At 40.5% G+C, this 22,200-nt stretch overlaps 1 protein-coding gene and 1 long non-coding RNA gene across 5 annotated transcripts in view; one reads left to right on the top strand and one right to left on the bottom strand.

The window, feature by feature from the left end:
* The window catches only part of LOC121036810 (uncharacterized), a 75,723-nt gene that overhangs the window by 27,128 nt on the left and 26,395 nt on the right, over positions 1–22,200 (bottom strand). For 2 of the 3 annotated variants that reach the window (XR_005793483.1, XR_005793482.1), the window contains exons 2-3: positions 20,973–21,086; positions 4,039–4,094 (exon numbers count right to left, since the gene is read on the bottom strand). This is a non-coding gene — a long non-coding RNA (uncharacterized LOC121036810). Of the gene's footprint in view, positions 1–4,038; positions 4,095–6,581; positions 6,765–20,972; positions 21,087–22,200 lie in introns of those variants that run through there. The other variant, XR_005793484.1, reaches the window with a different exon arrangement.
* Positions 5,542–22,200, top strand: part of VCL (vinculin) — a 112,345-nt gene continuing 95,686 nt past the window's right edge. Inside the window, exon 1 of one of the 2 annotated variants that reach the window (XM_040485451.1) lies at positions 5,542–5,808. In XM_040485451.1, coding sequence (XP_040341385.1) covers positions 5,641–5,808 — 168 coding nt within the window. In that variant the 5' untranslated portion in view covers positions 5,542–5,640. The remainder of the gene's footprint in view (positions 5,809–22,200) is intronic. The other variant, XM_040485450.1, reaches the window with a different exon arrangement.

The following is a 22,200-nucleotide window of genomic DNA, read 5'->3' on the forward strand; positions in this document are numbered from 1 at the left end:
GTTGTTAATCTCGTACTGTGCTTAATTTATAAATCAAACTTTATCATAGGAAAAAAAAACAGTGTATATACGGTTCAATACCATCTGCAGTTTCAGGTATCCACTGAGGGTCTTAGAATGTACTCTCCTGTGCATAAGGGTAGCTACTATAATTTAATCATGTCCCAGAACATGCTGCCACCTCTAGGTGCCTTCCTAACCAAACATTCTTCCTTTGCAGCTACATTGATTTCACTGTCCCATAAACTCTTTTTTATCCTTAGGTCCTTATCGTGATCTCTTCCTGCTTGGTACATGACAACATGGTCTTCACCACATTATTTGTGACTTAGTTTCTTAGTCTAGTGTAGGCTGTGAATTGACCTTTGTTAATGTTTTTCTTGTGCTGACTTTGTGCTAAGCCCTTTCCATTAAAAAAGGTCCAAAAGATTACTATCCCTATTTTAGAGATGAGAAAACCAAAGCTTTGTAACTTTTTGTAACTTGCCATGTGTCAAATTGGAACAGTGTGGCTAAGTGCCCAGCTATAAATCTGGGGTTCTATTACTGTGGAGAAAGAGCAGAACAAGTATGGGGGACATTTAGCAGTCTCTGTAATAGGAGAGAAATGTAAAGTGGTCATGTAATAAAAGGGCAATTGTGATAAGTTTTAAGAAGGAAAAAGGGTTTGTATAAATAGTTCATGCCAGGGTTTTGTGGTGGGAAGTCATATAGAAAGGACTAGTAGACCTTGGGGGTGCCTGGGTGGCTCAGTCGGTTGAGCGTCCTACTTCCGCTCAGGTCATGATCTCACAGTTCATGGGTTCGAGCCCTGTGTTGGGCTCTGTGCTGACAGTTCAGAGCCTGGAGCCTGCTTCAGATTCTGTGTCTCCCTCTCTCTCAGCCCCTCCCCTGCTCACATTCTGTCTGTCTCTCTCTCTCTCTCTCTCTCAAAAATAAATAAACATTAAAAAAAAAAAAAGAAGTAGACCTTGAAGGTAGGTGCATTAGTATTCTATTGCTACGTAACAAGTTACCTCACAACACTCATGTTCATCTCACAATTGTAAAGGTCAGATGTTTGTCCTTCATGGTGTGGCTGGGTTCAGTGTTCATTATCATATTCTGAAATCAAGGTATCCAATGGACTCAGTTCTCATCTGGGGGCTCTGTGGGAAAATCTGTTTTCGAGATCATTCTCCTCCTCCTCCTCCTCCTCCTCCTCCTCCTCCTCCTCCTCCTCCTCCTTCTCCTCCTCCTTCTCCAGAGAGAGAAAGAACATGAGCACGTTAACAGGGCAGGGGCAGAGAGAGAGAGAGAGAGAAAGAGAGAGAGAGAGAATCTTAATCTTAAGCAAGCTCCACACTGGGTGTGGAGGAGGGGCTCAATCCCATGAGCCTGGGATCACACCCTGAGCTGAAGTCAACACTTGGATGCTCAACCAGCTGAGCCACCCAGGCACTCCCCCAAGATCATTCTACCTGTCAGAATTTAGTTCCTTGTAGCTGTGGGAATGAGGTCTACATTTCCCTGTTGTCAGCCAGGGTCTACTTGCAGTTCCTAGATGCAGCCTGCATTCCTTGACATGTGACCTCCTGCATCTTTAATCTATCCACAGCTTGTTAAATCCTTCCTGTGGTTCTAATCTTTAACTTCCTCATGACCAGCTGAAGAAAACTCTTTGCTTTAAAGGGGCTAATATGGGCACCTGGGAGGATCAGTTGGTTAAGCGTCCAACTCTTTTTTTAAAAAAATGTTTATTTATTTTCGAGACAGAGAGAGACAGAACATGAATGGGGGAGGAGCAGAGAGAAAGAGGGAGACACAGAATCCGAAGCAGGCTCCAGGCTCTGAGTTGTCAGCACAGAGCCCGACGCGGGGCTTGAACTCATGGACTGAGAGATCATGACCTGAGCTGAAGTCAGATGCTTAACTGACTGAGCCACCCAGGTGCCCCAAGCGTCCAACTCTTGATTTCAGCTCAGGTCATGATCATGGTTCGTGGGATCAAGCCCCGAATCAGGCTCTGCACTGACAGAGCAGAACCTGCTTGGCATTCTCTCTCTTTCCCTCTCTCTCTGCCCCTCCCCTTCTCGTGTTCTCTCTCTCTCTCTCTCAAAATAAATAAATAAACTTAGAAAAAAAGGACTGATGTGATTAGGCCAGACTTGCCTGGATAATCTCCTTATTTTAAGGTCAACTGTGCTATATAACATCACCATGTAGATAAAATCCATTACATTTGCAGTTCTGAGGATTATACCAGGGATAGGAAATCTAGGCAGACATCTTAGAATTTTACCTACCACAGTAGATAAGACTTAGACAACCAGAGAGAGGTTTTAGTTGGAAAAGAAATATAGGCAAAAGCTGAAAAGAAAAATTCCACCAGCAATTTTGTGACTGTTATGACTGCTCCAATCATAGTAACAGCTCCCTTTTCCTGAGGGTCTCCTAGGTGCTTTACACAAATTCATTTAACAATCCTTACATCAGCTCTGTAAGGGTGGTATCATTCTACTTTTACAAAGACAGAAATTCAGGGAGAGAGAAGAAAAGCTACTTGTCAGAGTTCTATCCCAATCAAATTGTGAAGCTGGGATTATGGCTTGAACTCTAGATGACTCCAGCTTTGTGCTCTTTGCACTATTTAACCCACCTTTCTGTGGGTCTGGATGAGGAAGGGGAAGGCAAGGAGGTTGGTCTGAACACAGACTGTGGAGGACGTTGACGTTAACATAGGTTAAAAGTTGCCATGGAAGATTTTGGATGGTGTGCATGAGTGTGGGGGAGGAGGTGGACAGACGTGGACACGGATGTGGATGGAGGGGAGCATGTGGCTTGGACATCCCATGTGGTATTTTAGGGAGGTTAAATATGGTTAGTCTGGAGTAGCCTGGAGTATAAAATTGGAGGCAGGGATGATATAGTTAGAAGTCTATTGCATGATTAAGTCTCTGAGTCTTGCTGCTGATTTGCAGGAAATACATGGGCCAGAAGAAAGTGTTAAACTACACTTAAGTATATAATTATTAAAGTGGGGGCAGAGTAAGGATTACAGAAAAAAGATCATATGTAATTCCATTGCCCATATATTACTATTACTATGTGAGATAATAAGCAGAGAAAACAGCTTTGGTAGCTGTGGTAGACTAGACAAAAATGTTATTAGTTTTGTAGACAGGATCCATCAGGCAAGGGAGTTCCTGCGAGCTGTTTAGTAATTAAGAGTTAGTCATGGTCAGACTAACATGGTTACTATCTGTGTAACTAGGGTCAGGTTCACAGGCCGGGGTGGTTGCACAGGGCCCTGCACTCATAAGAGCTTCACATTTGAGGTGTAATGCTCGTGGGTTATTGTCTTAATTTTTATAGTTTTATCTTTGAGGGGCCTCTGGGTGGCTCAGTCAGTTAAGAGTCTGACTTCGGCTCAGGTCATGATCTCATGGTTCATGAATTCAAGCCCCATATTGGTTGTCAGCGCAGAGCCTGCTTCTGATCCTCTTTCCTCTTCTTTTTCTGCCTCTCCCCCACTTGTTCTCTCTTTCTTTCTCTCTCTTTCTCAAAAAAAAAATAAAAAATAAAAAATAAAAACCAACTTTATCTTTGAGTTTGTGTTTTAGAAGTCCAATGAGACAATGGAGCACACATCGGGGGTTTGGAATCTTTTGCATGGTCCTGTCTCTCACCACCTCCTGTGGATGGGTTTTAGGCAGCCTGCTCCCCCAGCCTCTTGGTCACCTGCCCCCACTGACCTTTTCTTCCCCACTCCTGTCCAGTGACCACAGCTGGTTTCTGTTCTGCCTTAGGCAGGATTCCATGTGGGCCCCCCATAGCATCTAGGGGTGAGGGATTATGGTGGCCATTCCCAACTCAAGCTATCAGGGCCACAGCATGTTTGAGAGCTGTTAGGTGGCCATGGGTCTCTTTCCCTCCCTTGATCCAGTTACTTAGTGAGTCTCAGTGTTGAGGTAAAGATGTCTTTTGAGGTCACCCATCTGCTGAGGGTTGTGGAGGAAGGCCTATTGGAAGGGAAGATGCCTGGCTTGGTTTCCTTACCTTTAGCCGGTCCTAGGTGAAACTTTAGATGAACGACAGAGCTTCAGTTTCCTTATCTGTAAAATGGGGGAGAATAAAGTAGTATAAACTGCATATACCTCAGTTTGAATAAGTGTTTACACAGTGCCTAGAACTTATAAAGTATAAATAAATGTTAGCTTAAAATAGATATAGAATTCTGTTACCTATAGGATATGGAAGTAGTAGCCAAACAGTGACGATATTATGAGAAGAAAAAAATGCAGGATTTGGCAACATGCAGAGTAGAAATAGGGGATATATATTACCAGACAAAAATAGCTTCAAAAATTGCACAGGAAAACACACATAGTTTAGCCTCTTGGAAAATGTGGGACCTTGAGAAATAATTTCATTTGACTTGAGGAATGTCAGCTTGGTGGTATTAGTGAAAGTGTTACCTTGGAATGGGAAAGTTTGGGTGAAAGAGAATCAGAGACATATTCACAAGATGTCTTTAATATAAAGTGTGCTGTGAGAGGAATAGGTAATTTGGTTGTATCAAAATGTAAAACTTTTGATAAAACTTTTTCATTTTTACTTCCTTTCTAGGTTTCTGTCCTAGATATTTACACACGTGCACAACACAATGCTGGTCATGCAGAATTGTTTTTTGATACTGACAAACAGAATTTAATCTAAATGTCCACTAGTAGGAAATTGGTTATATAAATTGTTTGATTTAATGCAATGGAATACCATGCAGCCATTAAAAAAGAATGAAGTTAGACCTATATTTATCAATGATGAAAGATAACCAGGGGATTTTAATTAGGGGGAAAAATATCAAATTCCAGGAAAATGTTTAATCCCACTTACTTAGAAAATATACATGTACAAGAAAATGAATACCCAAAAGTCTAGAAGGCTACACACTAAACTATTAACAGTGAAAATCTCTGAGGAAGGGAGTGGGTGGAGTGTGTGTGTGAATGAATGGGACACTCATGTTACATGTGCATTCCTGTTATATGAATGTTTTACCAAAAATATTTCCACGTATTACTGAGAGGAAATGGAAAGAGTATTTTGAGGTAATTGTGCGAAGGGAAAAGTTGAGGAGGGGGCGGGGAGACCCTGATCTCTTGAGACTCCAGAGCCGCGGGAGGTGAGGAGACCCCGCCCCGCTGAGGTGATTCTGCAGAGGGGCGGAGCTCTGCAGAGCCCTGGCGGGAGGTGGCTCCTGGGGGCGGGGCTGCTGATTCCAGCCGCACGCTCCGCTCCCACCATGCCCTTATAAGGAGCGCCCCGCGTTAGGGCTCCGGAATCCGGTCGCAATCCCTGCGGCGCAGCCCCAATCCCAGGCCCCTCCCTTGGGAATGGGGGCGGGGCGGGTTCTTGGCGGCGCTGTAGCGAGGGCGGAGCATCTTGAAGTGGGACCAATAGGAGTGGCGGACCCGGTCTGAATGGTGCTGCCATTGGGCGCGGCTACATGAGAGGGCGGGGCGCCCGCGGGGCTGGTTACGCCGAGGGAAGCCCCGACTCCGTAGTTGCTGCTCGCAGTCGGTCTCTTTGCCGGTTCCCGGCCCAGCCATTCCCAATTCTCTGTAGCCAGCGGTTCGCCGCCTCCTGCTTGCCGCCGCGATGCCGGTGTTTCATACGCGCACGATCGAGAGCATTTTGGAGCCGGTGGCGCAGCAAATCTCCCACCTGGTGATCATGCACGAGGAAGGCGAGGTGGACGGCAAAGCCATCCCTGACCTCACCGCGCCGGTGGCTGCTGTGCAGGCGGCAGTCAGCAACCTTGTCCGGGTGAGCGCGCTAGGCCTGGAGTGGGGAGCGGGGTGAGGAGACATTCCAATGGCTCCCCTTTGCCGGCTTGCTGCCTGTGGCTTTGCGCGTGGGTTCTGCAGCCAGATGGCCGTGGGTTCTAATCCCAATCCCCCCACTCTGTGACCTTGAGCGAGCCCCTATGCTTCTCTGGGCCTCAGTTTCTTCATCCATAAAATGGGGGCAATCATAATAATGCCTGCCTTGCGGGTTTGTTGTGAAGATTCAGCGAGGTGGTATTTGTAAAGTGCCTAGCGCAGCTTGTGACCCACAGTAGGCGCTCAGTAAAGGATAGTTGTTAGGGTGTCTGATGGCCCCTTTCACTCAGCAGGCTGTCGCCCCTCGCGTTGACAGTCTTGCTCTCAGTTCCTTCTTAGGCCTCCCCAGTCTGGCCTATGTGCGGGCGCGCTCCCCTGCCTTTCCTTCGAGGGATTCTTATTTGAGCGGCCTTGTTCACCTTTCTAATACTTTTGCCCCTCACCCGGAGACCTCCCTCACCCACCACTCTTCCCCCTCGCGCTCCCCGAGTCGGGCTCTTTTGTCTACTTGTCTTACTTGCCACTCGTCTCTCGGTCTCCTCCTTCCTTCCTAGGCATTTCTACTTCTGCTCACACCTCTGGCACTCTCAAACACCGGGTAATTTCTTTATATTTCTTTATGCAATAATTCATGACCCCGAGTCCCTTTTCCACTTTTGCTTCACCCTGCGGCCTTTCATTTTATTCCCTCCCGTGGAGATTTCCACCTGGCTTTACCTGCTGTCAAACGGCTTCCTCCTTCTGGGGCCTTTCTAGACTTGGGGGCCCTCCTCCTCCGCCCCTCCTCCGGGCAGGAAGCAAGATGGAGTGTTGGGAGAGGCCTGTGGAATCTGGGATCTGCGGCCCCTGCCGGAGAGAGGCCCCTGCCGGAGAGGGGAACGGGGCGTCTCCTCCCCAACCCACAACTTTGCTGGGTGGCTGAGTGGCCCTGCAGACCTCTGTAGCCCACAGCTGTGACTAATAACAGAGGTGGTTCTTAGGGGAGGCGGAGCTCACTTCTGAAATGGGAAAAGAGGTGCTGTGACCAGCCTCCTAACACTTCCCTGACTAATATCACACTTCTTTCCCACCCTGGGTGGGTGACTCACTCAGACCCCTGCTGCCTCTAAGGGACAACTTTGGAAAAAGTTCATACTGTTCCCCCACTGAGCTGTGTAAATAGTGTATGTCAGGGTAGTTGGCAGCTTGGGAGGCAAGTGTGGGTCTGGGTGGGGCTTGGTTTACTTGTCTGATTAGAGCACTGTAATGCACTAGTGGCACTTTAGCCTCTGAAAGTCTACCTCAGTCTTTAGGGGTCCTTCTCAGCCAGTTCAAGAGACTGATAATTAGGAAGGGGGGGGACCCCACCGACTAAGTTCCTCAATTTCGTTCTGTATAGATTTAGTAAGAATCTATTCAGTAAGAATGCAGTATTCATTCAGAATATCTAGTTCTATATTGTTCTTGTTCTTTTTGTAACTAATTTTAATCTAAGACTCCAGAGTACATTCTTAAGTAGTGTTGTCTAACATGGCTGCATTCCAGACCTCCATTTTTCAACAAATAGGAAACAATGTAAAGAGACAGCGTAATAGTGTCCCCCCATGGAATACTTCAGGAAATGAAATCTTAAAACCACATGTTGCACTTGGAACAGAGCTAGTTTAGTCTAGGGGTTGATATCTGGTTAGGCTATTTAGAGAAAAGTTATTTATGAGCTTCATTGCATGAATTAATAGGAAGTGAATGCTGCCTAGGGAGCATTGTAATAAATCAGTGGTTCTCAGGTTGGGGTGTGCATCAGAATCACTAGAGGGGTTTTTAGGAATAAAGTTGTCCAGCTCCCATCTCAGACTTAACTGAGGAGCCTTTCATGGGGTAGTCTCAAGGCCTTTGTATTTTTCAGAAGCTTCATAGTTGGTTGTGATACACCCTTAGTTAGGAAACACTGCAAAGGTATCATGAGACAAATACAAAAGAAATAAGGCCAGTCATGAGCTGAAAAACAAACAAACAAACATATAGTTGCATCCCAACACATACAAAGAAAGGGACTTGAGGTTGGTGGTACATCTGAATTAGCAAAGAGAAAGTTGGGAGGATTGTGCTGATAGTTAAAATGAACAAAGGTAATGGTAAGTCATTTCCAGGTTACAACAAGTATATTGTCTGGACTAGCTCAGGAAGTAAGTTGGAGAGAAATTAGAGACGAAGTCAGTGTATGACATATGGCAGTTAAACAGAAGGCCTTATCCAGTCATCTTATCCAAGATGAACAAAGACAGTGGGAGGGAGGAGTGGATGAGAATAGTTTTTGAGGGAGACTGTATAGGTTGTGTTCTCTGGAGGCCAGGGGACCTACCCATTGCGTGGAATTCTCAGTGCCAACTGTGGCCCTTATATATATGCTACTGAGTGTTGTGATGAATTGTGTACATGTGTCAAGTTCTCAACTAGGTTGTGTCTGGAGAATAGGCCTCACAGGATGGCCCAATAAGTATTGCTGAAGGAAAGAAGGAACTGTAGGAGAGGAGATAAATTAGGAGAACTTTTAAGTTGGCTGGTCATGAAAAAATTGAGGACCTGGACTTTGAGTGTGGCAGTGAAAATGGAGAAGGAGTTAACTAGAAATATAGTAGAGGAAGAGTTAGTGGAACTTGATACTGGCGCCCTCAGGTTTTGCTAGGAAAAAACGTTGTGTTACTATAAAATAATGAAACTGATTTTTGAACAAATATTCTGGAATCTATATAATTCAGGCTTCTTTCATTTACCTTGGGAAATTATATCTTTATTCCAGTGCTTCTGTTTGAGAATTTCTCTCAGATTATTTACATATATGTGTCAAATTAGTCCAGAAACTTTTATCTGCGTGGGCATTCCTTAGCCCTACTATTTTATGTGTCGTTCTTGAGTCCAAGTGCCTTTTGGACATTTCCACAATGAAAGTTTACCAGATGAAGATGAACTTCTTGATTGTTAAGCATAGTCACTCACTTATCAAACAGGTGTTTATTGAGACTCCCTTTTAATGTCAAAACAGTAAGTATGATTCTGGGCAGAATAAGTAGAATACTAGATTGAAAGTCCCAAGTGACACTAAGGAAGTGAAGTACTGTGAAAGTTCAGAGGAAGGTGAGGTTACTTTCGGTGGGAGAATCGGGAAGGCTTCAAGGAGGACGTAGCATTTGAGACAGCTGGAATTTGAACATTTAAACATGTGGTAAGAAAGCATCCTAAGTGGAAAGAATGACCCAAACAGAGGCATAGAATTATTGAGAATCTGAGGACCAAGTTTAGACTTAGGGCATCATTAAGGTGACTACTTTTGGAGGGGTAAGACTCATTTGGAGTTGTAATTTCAAGTATATTTGTTAAACAGAAGTAGTCTGGTCACTTTTTATACATATCTTATTGCAACTGAGTTATCACTTTTACTCCACACTTAGGGAGGGGTAAGATGGGAGTATTTATTTGCATGTCCTTTTTTTCAGGATCCTGAGGAGGACCATGTTTTAAAAACAGTTTTGTTGAGATGTAATTCACATACCATACAATTCCCCCATTTAAAGTGTACAATTAGGTGTTTTTTAATATATTGACAGAGTTGTGTAACCATCACTGCAATCTAATTTTAGAAAGTTTCTATCCCGTCAAAAAGAAACCTCGTACCCATCAGCAGTCACTCATTCTCTCGATCCCCCACTTTCTCAGGCCTAGACAACCACCAGTCTACTTTCTGTCTCTGTGGATTTGCCTATTTGGACATTTTGTGTTAACGGAATCATAAAATATATGGTCTTTTGTCTCTGACTTCTTTGACTTTGCATAATATTTTCAAGGTTCATCCACAGTGTAGCATAGTATGTATCAGAACTTCATTCCTTTTTGCTGCTGAATAATATTCCATTGTATAGAATAAGGCCATTTTAAACATAGAGAGTGATTCTAATGTAATAAAAAACAAAACAAGGAAGAGGTGCTGAGACAAAGAAGGGTGGGAAACGAAAAACAGGAGGGGTAAGAATTTCCAAGGGTGGGATTCAATGAGCAGTGTGAAAAAGTCAGAAGTCTTAGACTGCCTGTTTTGTAGCATGGCATATAAATTTTTCTTTTTTTCCCACTGAAGTGGCCCATAGAAATCTGTCAGTCTTTGTGATCATATGGTCACGGTAGTTTTATTAATGGGACTTCAGACACTTTGCCTTCTCCATTGCATCTGAGGGCATGTGTTGTAACTCCTCCTTGGGCTCATGAAATATTTATTTTGGGAGTTTTTGTGGCCTTGACTTTTATGAGCCTCACCCATATATTATACCCTGTTGAGACCAGCTATGGTACAAATAGCAGGATTGTCTTTACTTTAAACTGATACATGGGAAAGGCCGTTCTGCTCTTAAAAAAAGATCAGCAATTAATTTTGTCATTTGTAAACTATCATTAACATCCGAAATTATTTTTGCTCTAATTTTTTTTTTTGGTTGATGTTAGATTTATTTCAGTTAAGATAAATAACGGGGGTGCCTAGCTGGCTCAGTTGGAAGAACATGCAACTCTTGATCTCAAGGTTGTGAGTTTGAGCCCCACATTAGGTGTAGAGATTACTTGAAAAAAACAAAATCTTAAAAAACAACAACAACAATGGTGATAGGCCTGTGGGTGATTTTTTTCCTCTTCATATTTTCCTGTATTTTCCAATTTTTAAAATGAGCATATAATTCCTATATTAAGGAAAAAATAAAGGGAATAATAACATTTGTGTAATCCTTCATAGTTAATAAAATACTTCCTTTTTTTTTTAATGTTTATTTTTGAGAGAGAGTGAGTGGGGGAGTGGCAGAGAGAGGGGGAGACAGAGGCTCTGAAGTGGGCTCTGCGCTGACAACAGAGAGCCTGATGTGGGGCTCGAACTTACAAACTGCAAGATCATGACCTGAGCTGAAGTTGGACGCTTAACTGACTGAGCCACTCAGGTGCCCCAATAAAATACTTTCATATGCGGTATCATAGTAATCCATTAAGGTAGGTATTGCGATGGTCCTGGTTTTATAGATGAGGATACTATATAGATCAGAGAAATTAAGTAACCTGCCCACAGTGGCACAGCTAGTTAGTGGTATAGCTTGAACCCAAACTCTGTTTTTCTTCCTCTGTATCCGTTGCTTTCTCTACTCCACTATTCTGTGTCCACTTAGAGCAAAGTTGTTAAATATCAGTGGAAGTTTTCCACCTAGAGTCTGAAACAACGAGAATGCTGTTAGTCATAGAGTTTCCGTTTGTCCTGGGCCTGGCAAGGTTATCTGTTTAAAACCTTTTTTTGGCATGGCCTGCATGACGGGCCTATGTGAAAAGAATGATGTGAAGGTATGGTTCTGTTTCACAGTAACATTTGATTTTGCAGCATTTCTTTAAAAAAAAAAAAAAGAGTAGATATAGATCAGCACAGAAGTATTTATGCCTGCAAAACAGATAAAGGCTTTTTATAGTATATATGCCTGCTCAGATTGAAAGCCTATTACAACTAATAGTATTTAAAGTAGTTTTGTAGGATTTCTGTATTTAAATAGTATTTGAAGTAGTTTGTGGACTCTTTGGGGAATCATGAACTTTCATTTGAAAAATGAAGGGGCGTCTGGGTGACCTAGTCAGTTAAGCGACTGACTCTTGATTTTGGCTCAGATCATGATGTCACAGTTCATGAGTCTGCACTGGGCATGGAGCCTGCTTAAGATTCTCTTTCCCTCTATTGCTCATACTTTCTCTCTCTCTTTCTGGAAAAAAAAAAAAAAAAGAAAAGAAAAATGAAAAACTATGGATCAAAAGAGATAAATGGATGGGACAAGTCGTGAACTTTGTTCCAATAATACTTAACATTTACTCATGTGATTGAGAGAACTGGAGAGTTTTGAAGATTATAATGTTTCTACAACTATGGTTTTAATTTTAATAGGGCCCCAATTTAAATATTTGTGTATCTACGTAGTAGAAAGTTGGGCCTTTTTTTTTTTTTTTAAGTTTATTTGTTTATTTTGAGGGAAAGAGAGAACATGAGCAGGGGAGGGGCAGAGAGAAAAAGAGAGAGAGAGAGAGAGAGAGAGAGAGAGAGAGAGAGAGAGAATCCCAAGCAGGCTCCACTGTCAGCGCAGAGACCCTTGCAGGCTCCATCTCACAAACCACGAGATTATGACCTGAGGCAAAATCAAGAGTCTGCCGCTTAACCGATTGAGCCACCCAGGTGCCCTGAAAGTTGGGTTTTTCTAAAGCTTTTGTATAAATAGCACTAGTATAACTCTAAGTGGACAGAATAAAGGTTAGAGTAAAAGTCCTATGGTATTAACCACAGTGTCTTAAGTTGGCTTCTCTTACAGACCAGGAATAAGGGCAGCATTAAGGCAACTACTTTAATGGGGATGGGACTTATTTGGATTTTAATATTTCTTGTATATTTGTTAAAAAAGTGGTTTCATCATTTTATATACTTATTTAATTATTAGCCACTTATACACATATAAAATGCTTATGCTTCATATGTATCAAAACTGAGAAGGTCATTTTTATTCCTGGTCTTCTCCTCCAGTTCAGCATGGCATGTGTATACTCTCCTGTGACATTCATCATACTTAGTCAATGTTTGTTTTCTCCACTAGATGATAGGTTCTCCAATGACAGGGACCATGTCTGTTGTGTTCATTACTTTATTTCTAGTGTCAAGCTGTGACCATAGGTGTGCAATATAATTTTCTTTTAACTAAGTGAACATGTACATAGCATTTCTTTCTTATGTGAAAAATATTGTAATAAAAATTTTGTGCAATGTATATTTTTCATCCCCAGCTTTGAAGCATCTGATGTAGCCAAATTTGAACAGTTGCAGTGAATTTATAGTGGGCTTTGTCTGAAACAAGTAGAATATGTATAAGAGGAAGGAACGAATGGCTAGCTGCCCATTGGTTGAGATAACAAAAGTGTTCAGGCTATTTTGGGTTGTGGTTCTCTGTTTCAGAGTCATTTCAAGTACGCAGGCCACTTATTAAATTCATAATGTGAGAACATGTTCCTAACTGAAAATGGCATTGGGATCTTACATTCTTTTTAAACTGCAATGTCTTTTTAAAATTTAACAATTTAGACCAGGTATTGATATATTATTTGGAGGCCTGCAGGTTACAGCATAGTATCATACTATGAGTCATGAATTCCTCTGTCTTTTCTCTCTACTTCAAACCAATTTGTGTTTCCCTGGATATAAATACAAATTAAACTATATATAGATGCACCAGTTCTTATTGTTTTTCACCGTTAAAAAACAAACAAACAAACAAACAAACAATACCTCAACTCCTTTAATTCACTTTCCTGTTTAAGAATTTGCAAGGAAAGGGGTGCCTGGGTGGCTCAGTCGGTTAAGCGTCCACCTTTGGCTCAGGTCATGATCTCACAGTTCATGGGTTCCAGCCTTGCATTGGGCTCTGTGCTGACAGCTTAGAGCCTGGAGCCTACTTCAAATTCTGTGTCTTCCTCTCTCTGCCCATTTCCCGCTCATGATCTATCTCTCAAAAATAAATAAATGCTAAAAAAAAATTTGCAAAGAAAAGTGAGGAGACCCAGTCTGTTACAATATCCCAAGACTTTGTCATGTGCCATTGAAGAGCCATGATGTACTTTACTGCTTGTTTCAGTAAGTGTGGAATGAGATGACTTTAAAATAATGGGCTAGATCCTGAAAGAACTAATCTTGACATACTATTTAAAGATATGGGGGCTTTAGTCTGATTAAATCTATTTAGGTATGAGCAATATGTGCCGACAAAGAGATAGGTAGGGTATGAGAGAGTAATGGATGAAAGGGAACTTGTATAATTAGACATAGGAAATTGGGGATTTGTTGCTTTCTTTCCAGTCGCTTGGTACATTTTGTGTCCTTGTATATTGGGTCATCAGTCTGATGATTGATTTGTGGTTTTTCTTATCCCTCCCACCTGCCCCGCCCCCTCCCTTAGGGTATTTCCTTTAGATTGTTGGTTTCTGGAGGGCAAGAATGGGACTATATTCTTGGTATTTCTGGTGCTGTTCTTATCCTAGTCCCTTGCTCATGGTATTCCTTCCACAAGTGTGTTGTGCTTTGATAGTTGCTATCCCAGCTAGTCATTCTAATGAGGATAGCTCACTATCTTTTGCCTCCCTTGGAAGGCATGGTGATTCTCTTTTCTTGCCTTCAAATGTTGCTATATACAAATGGCTATGTAATCAAAGAGAAAAACAAAGATTCATAAATGATATTGTATTCTGTTGTTACTTATTTGGACTTTTAGATTTCAAAAAATTTTGTTACTTCTAGAAGTCAGCTTATTGGATTGGTATGAGTGTGGGATTTTTATGTGTATAGAGGATGAGAGGTAGTGAATCTTAGAACTAAAAATGTTTTACAAATATTGTCAAGTTGCAGAAAATAGAATCTTTGGCCCCTAGAGAATTTCCCACCGATAAGATTTCCAGTCAAATGACTTTTAAGAGGAAAGTGGCTGAATTTCATTGCAGCTGGCCACAATCCAAGTAAAAGTCATTCCTTCTTTTGAAATAAGTTTACCTTATTCCCACAAGTAAGCTTTCTGTGAAGAAAGAGAAATAGCACATTTGTTCTTAGAGTTGAGAGGTGAGGGACCTCTATTACCTAGCTCCCTATATTTTAAGCCTTCTTTCTTTGTTCAATGCATCTCTGAAGAATTGGTTTTATCTGTAAGGTAGACAACCTGTTTTTATTCACACAGTTAAAGTGGATAAGGATATATGAATGGCGGCATAATTCTTACACAGAAAAAAATCAAGACTACTAACACTTAAATATCTTATCTTTGCTCTTCTCCCCAAAGAGCAAAATTATTTATCAGACCCTTGCTATGTACCTTGCTAGGTGTCCTGAGTGATAGTAGGATACGTAAGATATGGTCTCTGGCTTCAAGTTGTTAAAATACAGATGAAATTTATAATCTTAGAAAATATTTATCTTATCCATGTCCTCTCCACCAGTGAAATTGTTTGCAAAATTTAAGTTACCCATTTTAAGGGGTTGTGCACTAGTACTGTAAATGCTTTATTTCTTGAAGCCACGGAGAAAATATGAGTGGACCAGCAGCAGAGTGAGCAGGTGGTGGGCCTCATAGTGAGGAAAAGACCTTTGAACATTGGCCTCAGCTGTTGTCTTCTTGTGGTACTCCAGACACACGGGGTTTTCATTTCCTCCAAAGCACAGTGCTGTTCCTCTGCTTGAACTACTTTTCAGTGCTTCTTTATTTGGGCAATTTCCACCAATCCTCAACTTCCATATTAAATGTCAGTGTTTTAGGGACATCCTCCCTGACTTTATCTTCAGAACTAAGTTAGGTCTGTCTATCATATGATTTCTATACTTTTTTCCTTATTTTGCTTATCACAATTGTAAGTAATTATCTGTGTGATACTTAACATCTTTCTCCCCACTAGAGGCTTAAGGAGCAAATACTGGTTCTACTGTGTTTGCCCCAGAATTTTCAGCACCCGTCATAGTGCTTGCACATAGTAGAGTCTTGAAGAATACTTGTGGAATGAACAAATGGGAAGACCATGTGCTGCTTCCCTACCAAAACTGTTTTATGTTTTTTTGGAAAAATATATATCATGCTGTGGGTGAATCTTGGTGAGGTTTAGCTGCCAATTAGGAAAGTAGCTGTAAATTTTTGCTTAGCACAGGGCATTGCATGTAGTAGGACCATCTAATTCCTGTTTCCTGAATGAATCAATTACAGGCATAAAGTCCTGGGGTGAGGTGGGAATAATCCTGTCCAACATAGGAAGATGCAGAATTTGTTAAGTGTAAATAAAACTATAACATGGATTTGAAATTCTCTATTAGTTTTAATGCTTTGCAAATAAACAGAATAGACAAGTTTGGCAAAATGCATCTAGTATGAGTTAGCAAATACCAAAGTCAGACTTTAGATAAAGATACAAGGTAAATCAGGATACAAACTTGACAAGAATCTTGGAAAGCAGTAGGGTATAATGGTTAAGAGTAAAGACTCCAGAGCTAAACTCCTTGGTTCAAATCCCACTATTGATTGATACCTCTGAGGTATGTAAATTGGGGAAATTATTTAATCTCTATTTCTCATGGTCCTCCTCTGTAAAATAAAGCTAATCATAATACTACCTGACTCATCATGTGTTATTGTGAGGATTAATGAATTCATAAAAATGTTTAGAACTATGCCTGTCATATAGTTAAGAGCTCAATGAGTGTTAGATATATTAAGATATTTTCCATAATTTTTAAATCATATTTTAAAATGTTAGTCTAATGAAAAGGCAGTGTTGATTCTTTTTTTTTAATGTCTAAGCATAACTTCTAACTTTTGCTTAACAAGGCAAAGTGCCAGTGAAAGCTTTCAGTAGAATTCCATATGTTGTGGAATATACAGTTTTACCAACTGTGGGGAAAATATCACTCACAGTTTAGGTGCCTGAGCTTTGATTGCCATTTCCTCATGATTGAATCAAACATCTAAATTTTTGATTGATAACTCCTTTGGAGCAATAGTGAAGGGAAAAGTAAAGTACCCCCCCCCTCTATATTTGTCCCCCCAATTTAGAATTAAGAAATGGAGTTTAGGATTTGGGATTTTATCCCAAGCATTCATTGTCCCATTTTCTTAAAAAGAAAAAAGATGAAGGGATAGTCAGGCCACTCACTAAAATAAGTAAGATAGGATCAGCCTTCCAGGTAGAGTTGAGAAGTATAATGCATTTGTAAAATAGAATTCATTTTATTCTGGAACAGCCAAATTAATGTAACAAATATATAATGACTACATACTATGGTAGGTACTGGGTGGGCTTAGTATCTCTTATCTGAAAGGAGGGCTAGAATCTCTTTCAGATATCCTATCAACATGGGGGTAATAGAGTCAAAGAATATGATGGCCACACTACTAGTTTAGAAGGTATACTGTTATTTCTAGTCTTATGGTGGTTTTCTGGAAATTTTTTTAACATGTGTATTTAATGTCAATGTCTTAAATTAGATAGCATTTTTACTATCTTCCTGAGTAATATAAAGATTGTAAAATACTTCTAGTTCCATGATCCCTTTACTTATGGTTGTGCAAAATTTTGTTTGCCTTATGTTTTCACCCCATAAGTTAGATAGTATTGTTGTCTTAGACTGTTGCTTTTTTCCCCATTTACCCACATTTACTATTTTTTTGAGATGTAAGAGAAGTGATGAACAAACAGACCTTCCTTCTAGGTATATTTCTCTACTTCCTGAAGTACACCCTACACTAGTATCTTTTTTTTTAATGTTTATTTTTATTTTTGACAGAGAGAGAGAGAGAAAAAACACACACGCGGGGAAGAGGCAGAGAGCGAGAGGGAGAGCCACAATCTGAAGCAGGCTCCAGACTCTGAGCTGTCAGCACAGAGCCCAACGTAGGGCTCAGACTCACAAACTGTGAAATCATGACTTGAGCTGAAGTCAGACGCTCAACCAGCTGAGCTACCCAGGGGCCCCTATGCTAGTATTATCTTTAATGGGGTCTTTGGGCTGTATACATTCTAAGTTTTTATTTGGCTGAAAATGTCTTTCTTTTGTCTTCTTTTTTGAAAGATAATTTCATTAGATATGCTAATCAGGGCTGATAGTAATTTTTTTCCAGCACTTTGAAAATATTATTCCACTGTTTCTGTATTCACATCAGCCAATTGTTGTTTTGCTGCAGGTTACAACTTTTCTCCCAGGGGTTTTTAAGACCTTATTTATCTTTCTTGAGATTTTTTTTGGGCTCCCTGATTTTTGAGGATTGATTTCGTTTATCAATCCTAGATAATTCTTAGCCATTATCTTTTTGAATTTTTAATTCTTTCCTCATTTTATTCTCTCCCTTGGGAACTCTAATTAGAAAAATGTTGTACTTTATCACTCTATCCTTCATATTTCTTAGTAGTTTGTGTTTTACCTTTAGTAATTTCTTCAGTTCTTCCAGTTTGCTAATTCTCATGCAGCTGTGTCTGTCATTTCGTTCGTCTACTGAGTTTTTAATTTAAATGACAGTATTTTTTACTGCTAGAATTCTGTTTGTATCTTTTTCAAAATCTGCCTGTCAGTTTTAATAGTCTCTTGTTCTTTCATCAGACCTTTTAAAAAAGATTATATTCTCTCTCTCTCCCTTTTTTTTTTTTTTTTTTTTTGGTTTGATAAAAAACATCTTGGAGTGTAGAAACTATAAGAGCTTAATACCAGGATGAGAATATAAAGGTACTTTTGAAATCTGAAGGAATTCTAGGATAATATTACTGTCATGAGACTGTGGAAGTCTCTGATTCTTTTCTTTCTTTCTTTAAAAAAAAATTTTTTTTTTATTATTGTAGGAAGATACATGTAACATAAAAGCTACCATTGTAGAGGCCCCTGGGTGGCTCAGTTGAGCGTCTGACTCATGATTTTGGTTCAGGTCATGATCCCAGGATTGTGGGATTGAGCCCTGTGAGGGGCTCTGTGCTGAGTGTGGAGCCTACTTGGGATTCTCTCTCTCTCCCTTTGTCCTTCTTACCCCACTTGCACTCTCTGTCTTCAAAAAATAAAAAATAAAAAAAATAATAAAAAGGTGTCATTTTAACTATTTTTAAGTGTACAATTCTGTGACAGTAAGTACATTCACATTGTTGTGTTACCATGATCACCTTCTACCTCTAGAACCTTTTCATTGCCCCCAGCTGAAACTCTGTACCCATTACACACAACTTCCCATTTCTTATTCCACTGAGTTCCTGACAGCTATAATTCTACTTTCTGTCTCTTTGAGTTTGACTTCTCTAGGCAACTCATATAAAGTAGAATCATATGGTATTTTTCCTTTGGTGACTGTCTTATTTTACTTAACATAATGTCTTCAAGGTTCATCCATGTAAATTATGTCAGAATTTCCTTCCTTTTTAAGGCTAATAATAATACTCCATTGCATGTATGTACTGCATTTTGTTTATTCATCTATTGATAGCTACTTAGGTACCTTCCTTTTGGCTCATGTGAATAGTGCTGCTGTGTCATCACTCTTTTTATTGCCTTCTGAGGTCTGGACTTTGCATCTGAGGGGTAGAAGCTTCTGATGGATTCAGGTAGGACTGTGAACCCAGCCATGTTTGCCAGGGAGCAAACATGTAATCAAATCAGGCCAAAGGCCCTTTTGCAGAATATGGCAGGAAGACAGGAGGGGAAGTTCATTCCATCCCAGGGAGCCAGTATTTGAAGCACAAGCAAGTTTGTCAGCCAGAGAAAAATGGAAAAGCCTTCTGTGCAAATGCAAAGAGACAAGAGTGTAAATGTGCAGTTAGGGAGTGGGGGAGCTTTAGTAATGAGACTACCAAGGTAGATTGTGCTAGTTTGGGAAGGGACTTATATGCCATATTAACCAATCAAAAAAACCCAATCAAAAAATATTATATGCCATATTAACCAATCAAAAAATCCTTTAATTTTTGAATAAGTAAAAAATTCACCTGGTTTGAAATTTGAAAGGTTTGGGATTTAGTAAACAGTCTCTATCCCACCCTTGAACATCAGTCACAGTTTCAATAGGAAACCAATAGGGTTCCTCCTCATAGGAAACCAATGGACACAGGAAACCCAATGTCTTGGGTATGCTTCTAGAGATAGTTTATGCATATTCAGGCAATATGTGTTCGCCTTTTATATAAGTGGTGACCTATCATTACTGCCCTGTTCCTTGATTTTTTTCCCTTTGAGAACATTTCTTAATACATATTGAATCTTTTGACGGTTACATAGTAATCCATTGATGACTGTAACATAGTTTATGTAACTGGGCCCTTATGGAGGGACCTCAGGTTATTTGTGATCTTTTGCTATTTCAGACTGTGGCAATGAATGACACAGTTAAGTCATTTTATGCCTGTGCAAGTACATTTATAGGATAATTTCTAGAAGGGGACCATTCTAGGCACTGGATGTGAGGCAGTGGAAGGATTTTAAACTGAGATATAACATGGACAGTTTTGGGTTTGGGTAGGATAACCCTGGTAGTGGTGAGGAACATAGATTGGAGAGTGAGACACACATTGTTGGAGAGCCATCCATCCAAGAGACAGGGAAGGCTGCCTTCAAGCACTGGGGGAGTGCAGATAGAGAAAGACGGGGCAAATTCTAGAGAGTTCTTTATTACTTCATTTACATTTGGAGTCACAGTATTCTCAATTTCAGAAATGCACCAGTGAAACAAAGTGGTTTTAAAAATTACTAATTATTTTATTTATCCTTAGGGCAACACTATGTGGTTGTTACTCCTAATTTATAGATGAGGAAACTAAGACTCATAGAGCCCAGGGCTAATAAGTGGCAGGGCCAGAACTTCAGTATTTTAATTATGCAAATGAGCTCACTTTGAAATGCAGGACCAAAAACCTAAAAGGTGTCAACAATGGCTATATTGAAGTTGTATGTTAAATAAGTCATACCATACATACCTTTTTGATTTCATGTGTAAAAAAGAAAAATTAAATACAGTGGCTAGTAGCATGGATCTACCTATAGAGATCTTGGAAGGAAAGAGAAAAGAACAAGTTGAAGTGGGAGCTCTAAGGAAAGAGCTATACTTGGTCTTCAAGTCAGGTAGGCCTGTGGTTTTTAATCACTCCAGTAAGATGTTATGCAAAAACCAGTAGGGAGATATGTTTAGAATGATCCCGTTTTATATTATCCTATATGTGGAAGAGCATATACTAAAATGTGGTGGGATTGAGTGGTGGGATTTCAGGTTAAACTTTTTTTTTCTTACCATAATTCATGTTTTTCTCCTAAAAATGAAAATGTACCACTTTCGAAGTAAAAAAGATACATCCAGTATTTTCTCATATCTTTTTCTTGTTATTGTTTGTGCTGTTTTCAATGCTTGGAATCACCCTTCCAAGAGTTAAAATGGGCCCGATGTTGATCTCACTTTCTCCCTGAAGCTTCTTTCCAGGCGGCTCAGTTGAAATTAATCTTTCCATAAGGCTTGTCTATGTTTCTTACAAGATACTGTCATGAATTAGAGCTACTTGAGTATATGTGTTTGTACTCTGTCCTCCGACCTCACCCACCTTACAAGTTTGAGTTCTGGAAGGCTTGTAGTGCTCTTGTAGAGTGGGATTGCTTGCACTTGGTAGATACCATAATGCTGAATCAGTTGTATTTGCAGCACTGCAGTTTTCTCTCTGTCAGAGGAAGAAGAAATAGAGATAAATTCCAAGTCATAGTCAGCAGAGTGATTTTAAAATTCTAAGCGCAATGATATTATCTGTGTACACCAGATGAATACTCTTTCCTAATTTGCGAAGGCTGCTGAAAAGTCCCTGGAGAAAAAGGAGCCGTAAATAAATAAACATCATCTCTAAAACTGCCATATCTATTGCGTCTCTAACACCTAAACATGAATGCTACATTTTACCTAATATACCAGGAAACTATTATCTTTGAACTGGAAGCTCCAAATTGGCTGCTTGTTCTAGAGTTTCCAGAAACAGGCAAATTCCTCAGTCTCCTGTAGTCATATACTGATGGCACTGAGGAATGGGAATGCAGAATCCCCTTCTTCCCCCTTCTTGTCCAGAAATTGACCCCTTTTGTTATGTTTGCCAGATAAACCTTTTCCTCTTCTTTTTTTTAAGTAGTGTTCTGTTGATCTTTCCTTCCATACCTTTTTTCTTCTCCTTCTTCAAAGCTACCAGTCTAGATTAGACTTTAATAATGTCCCTCCTTGGGGCGCCTGGGTGGCTCAGTCGGTTAAGTGTCCATCTTGGCTCTAGTCATGAACTCACCATTGGTGCGTTGAGCCCGCATCGGGCTCTATGCTGGCAGCTTGGAGCATGGAGCCTGCTTTGGATTCTGTGTCTCCCTCTCTGCCCCTTCCCTGCTCACGCTCTGGCTCTCAAAAATGAATAAACATTAAAAAAATTAAGAAAATTGGGGCGCCTGGGTGGCGCAGTCGGTTGGGCGTCCGACTTCAGCCAGGTCACGATCTCACGGTCCGTGAGTTCGAGCCCCGCGTCGGGCTCTGGGCTGATGGCTCAGAGCCTGGAGCCTATTTCCGATTCTGTGTCTCCCTCTCTCTCTGCCCGTCCCCCGTTCATGCTCTGTCTCTCTCTGTCCCAAAAATAAATAAACGTTGAAAAAAAAATTAAGAAAAAAAGAATAATGTCCCTCCTTGATAGTTACCTATTAGCCTCTCACTCCTATCCATTACTGCCAATTTACTTATTAGTAAATCTTTAAAAAAATTTTTTTTTCAACATTTATTTATTTTTGGGACAGAGAGAGACAGAGCATGAA

This window comes from Herpailurus yagouaroundi, unplaced genomic scaffold (genome assembly GCF_014898765.1).
Source record: "Herpailurus yagouaroundi ecotype Mexico unplaced genomic scaffold, PumYag 163, whole genome shotgun sequence".
NCBI classification, from domain to species: domain Eukaryota; kingdom Metazoa; phylum Chordata; class Mammalia; order Carnivora; family Felidae; genus Herpailurus; species Herpailurus yagouaroundi.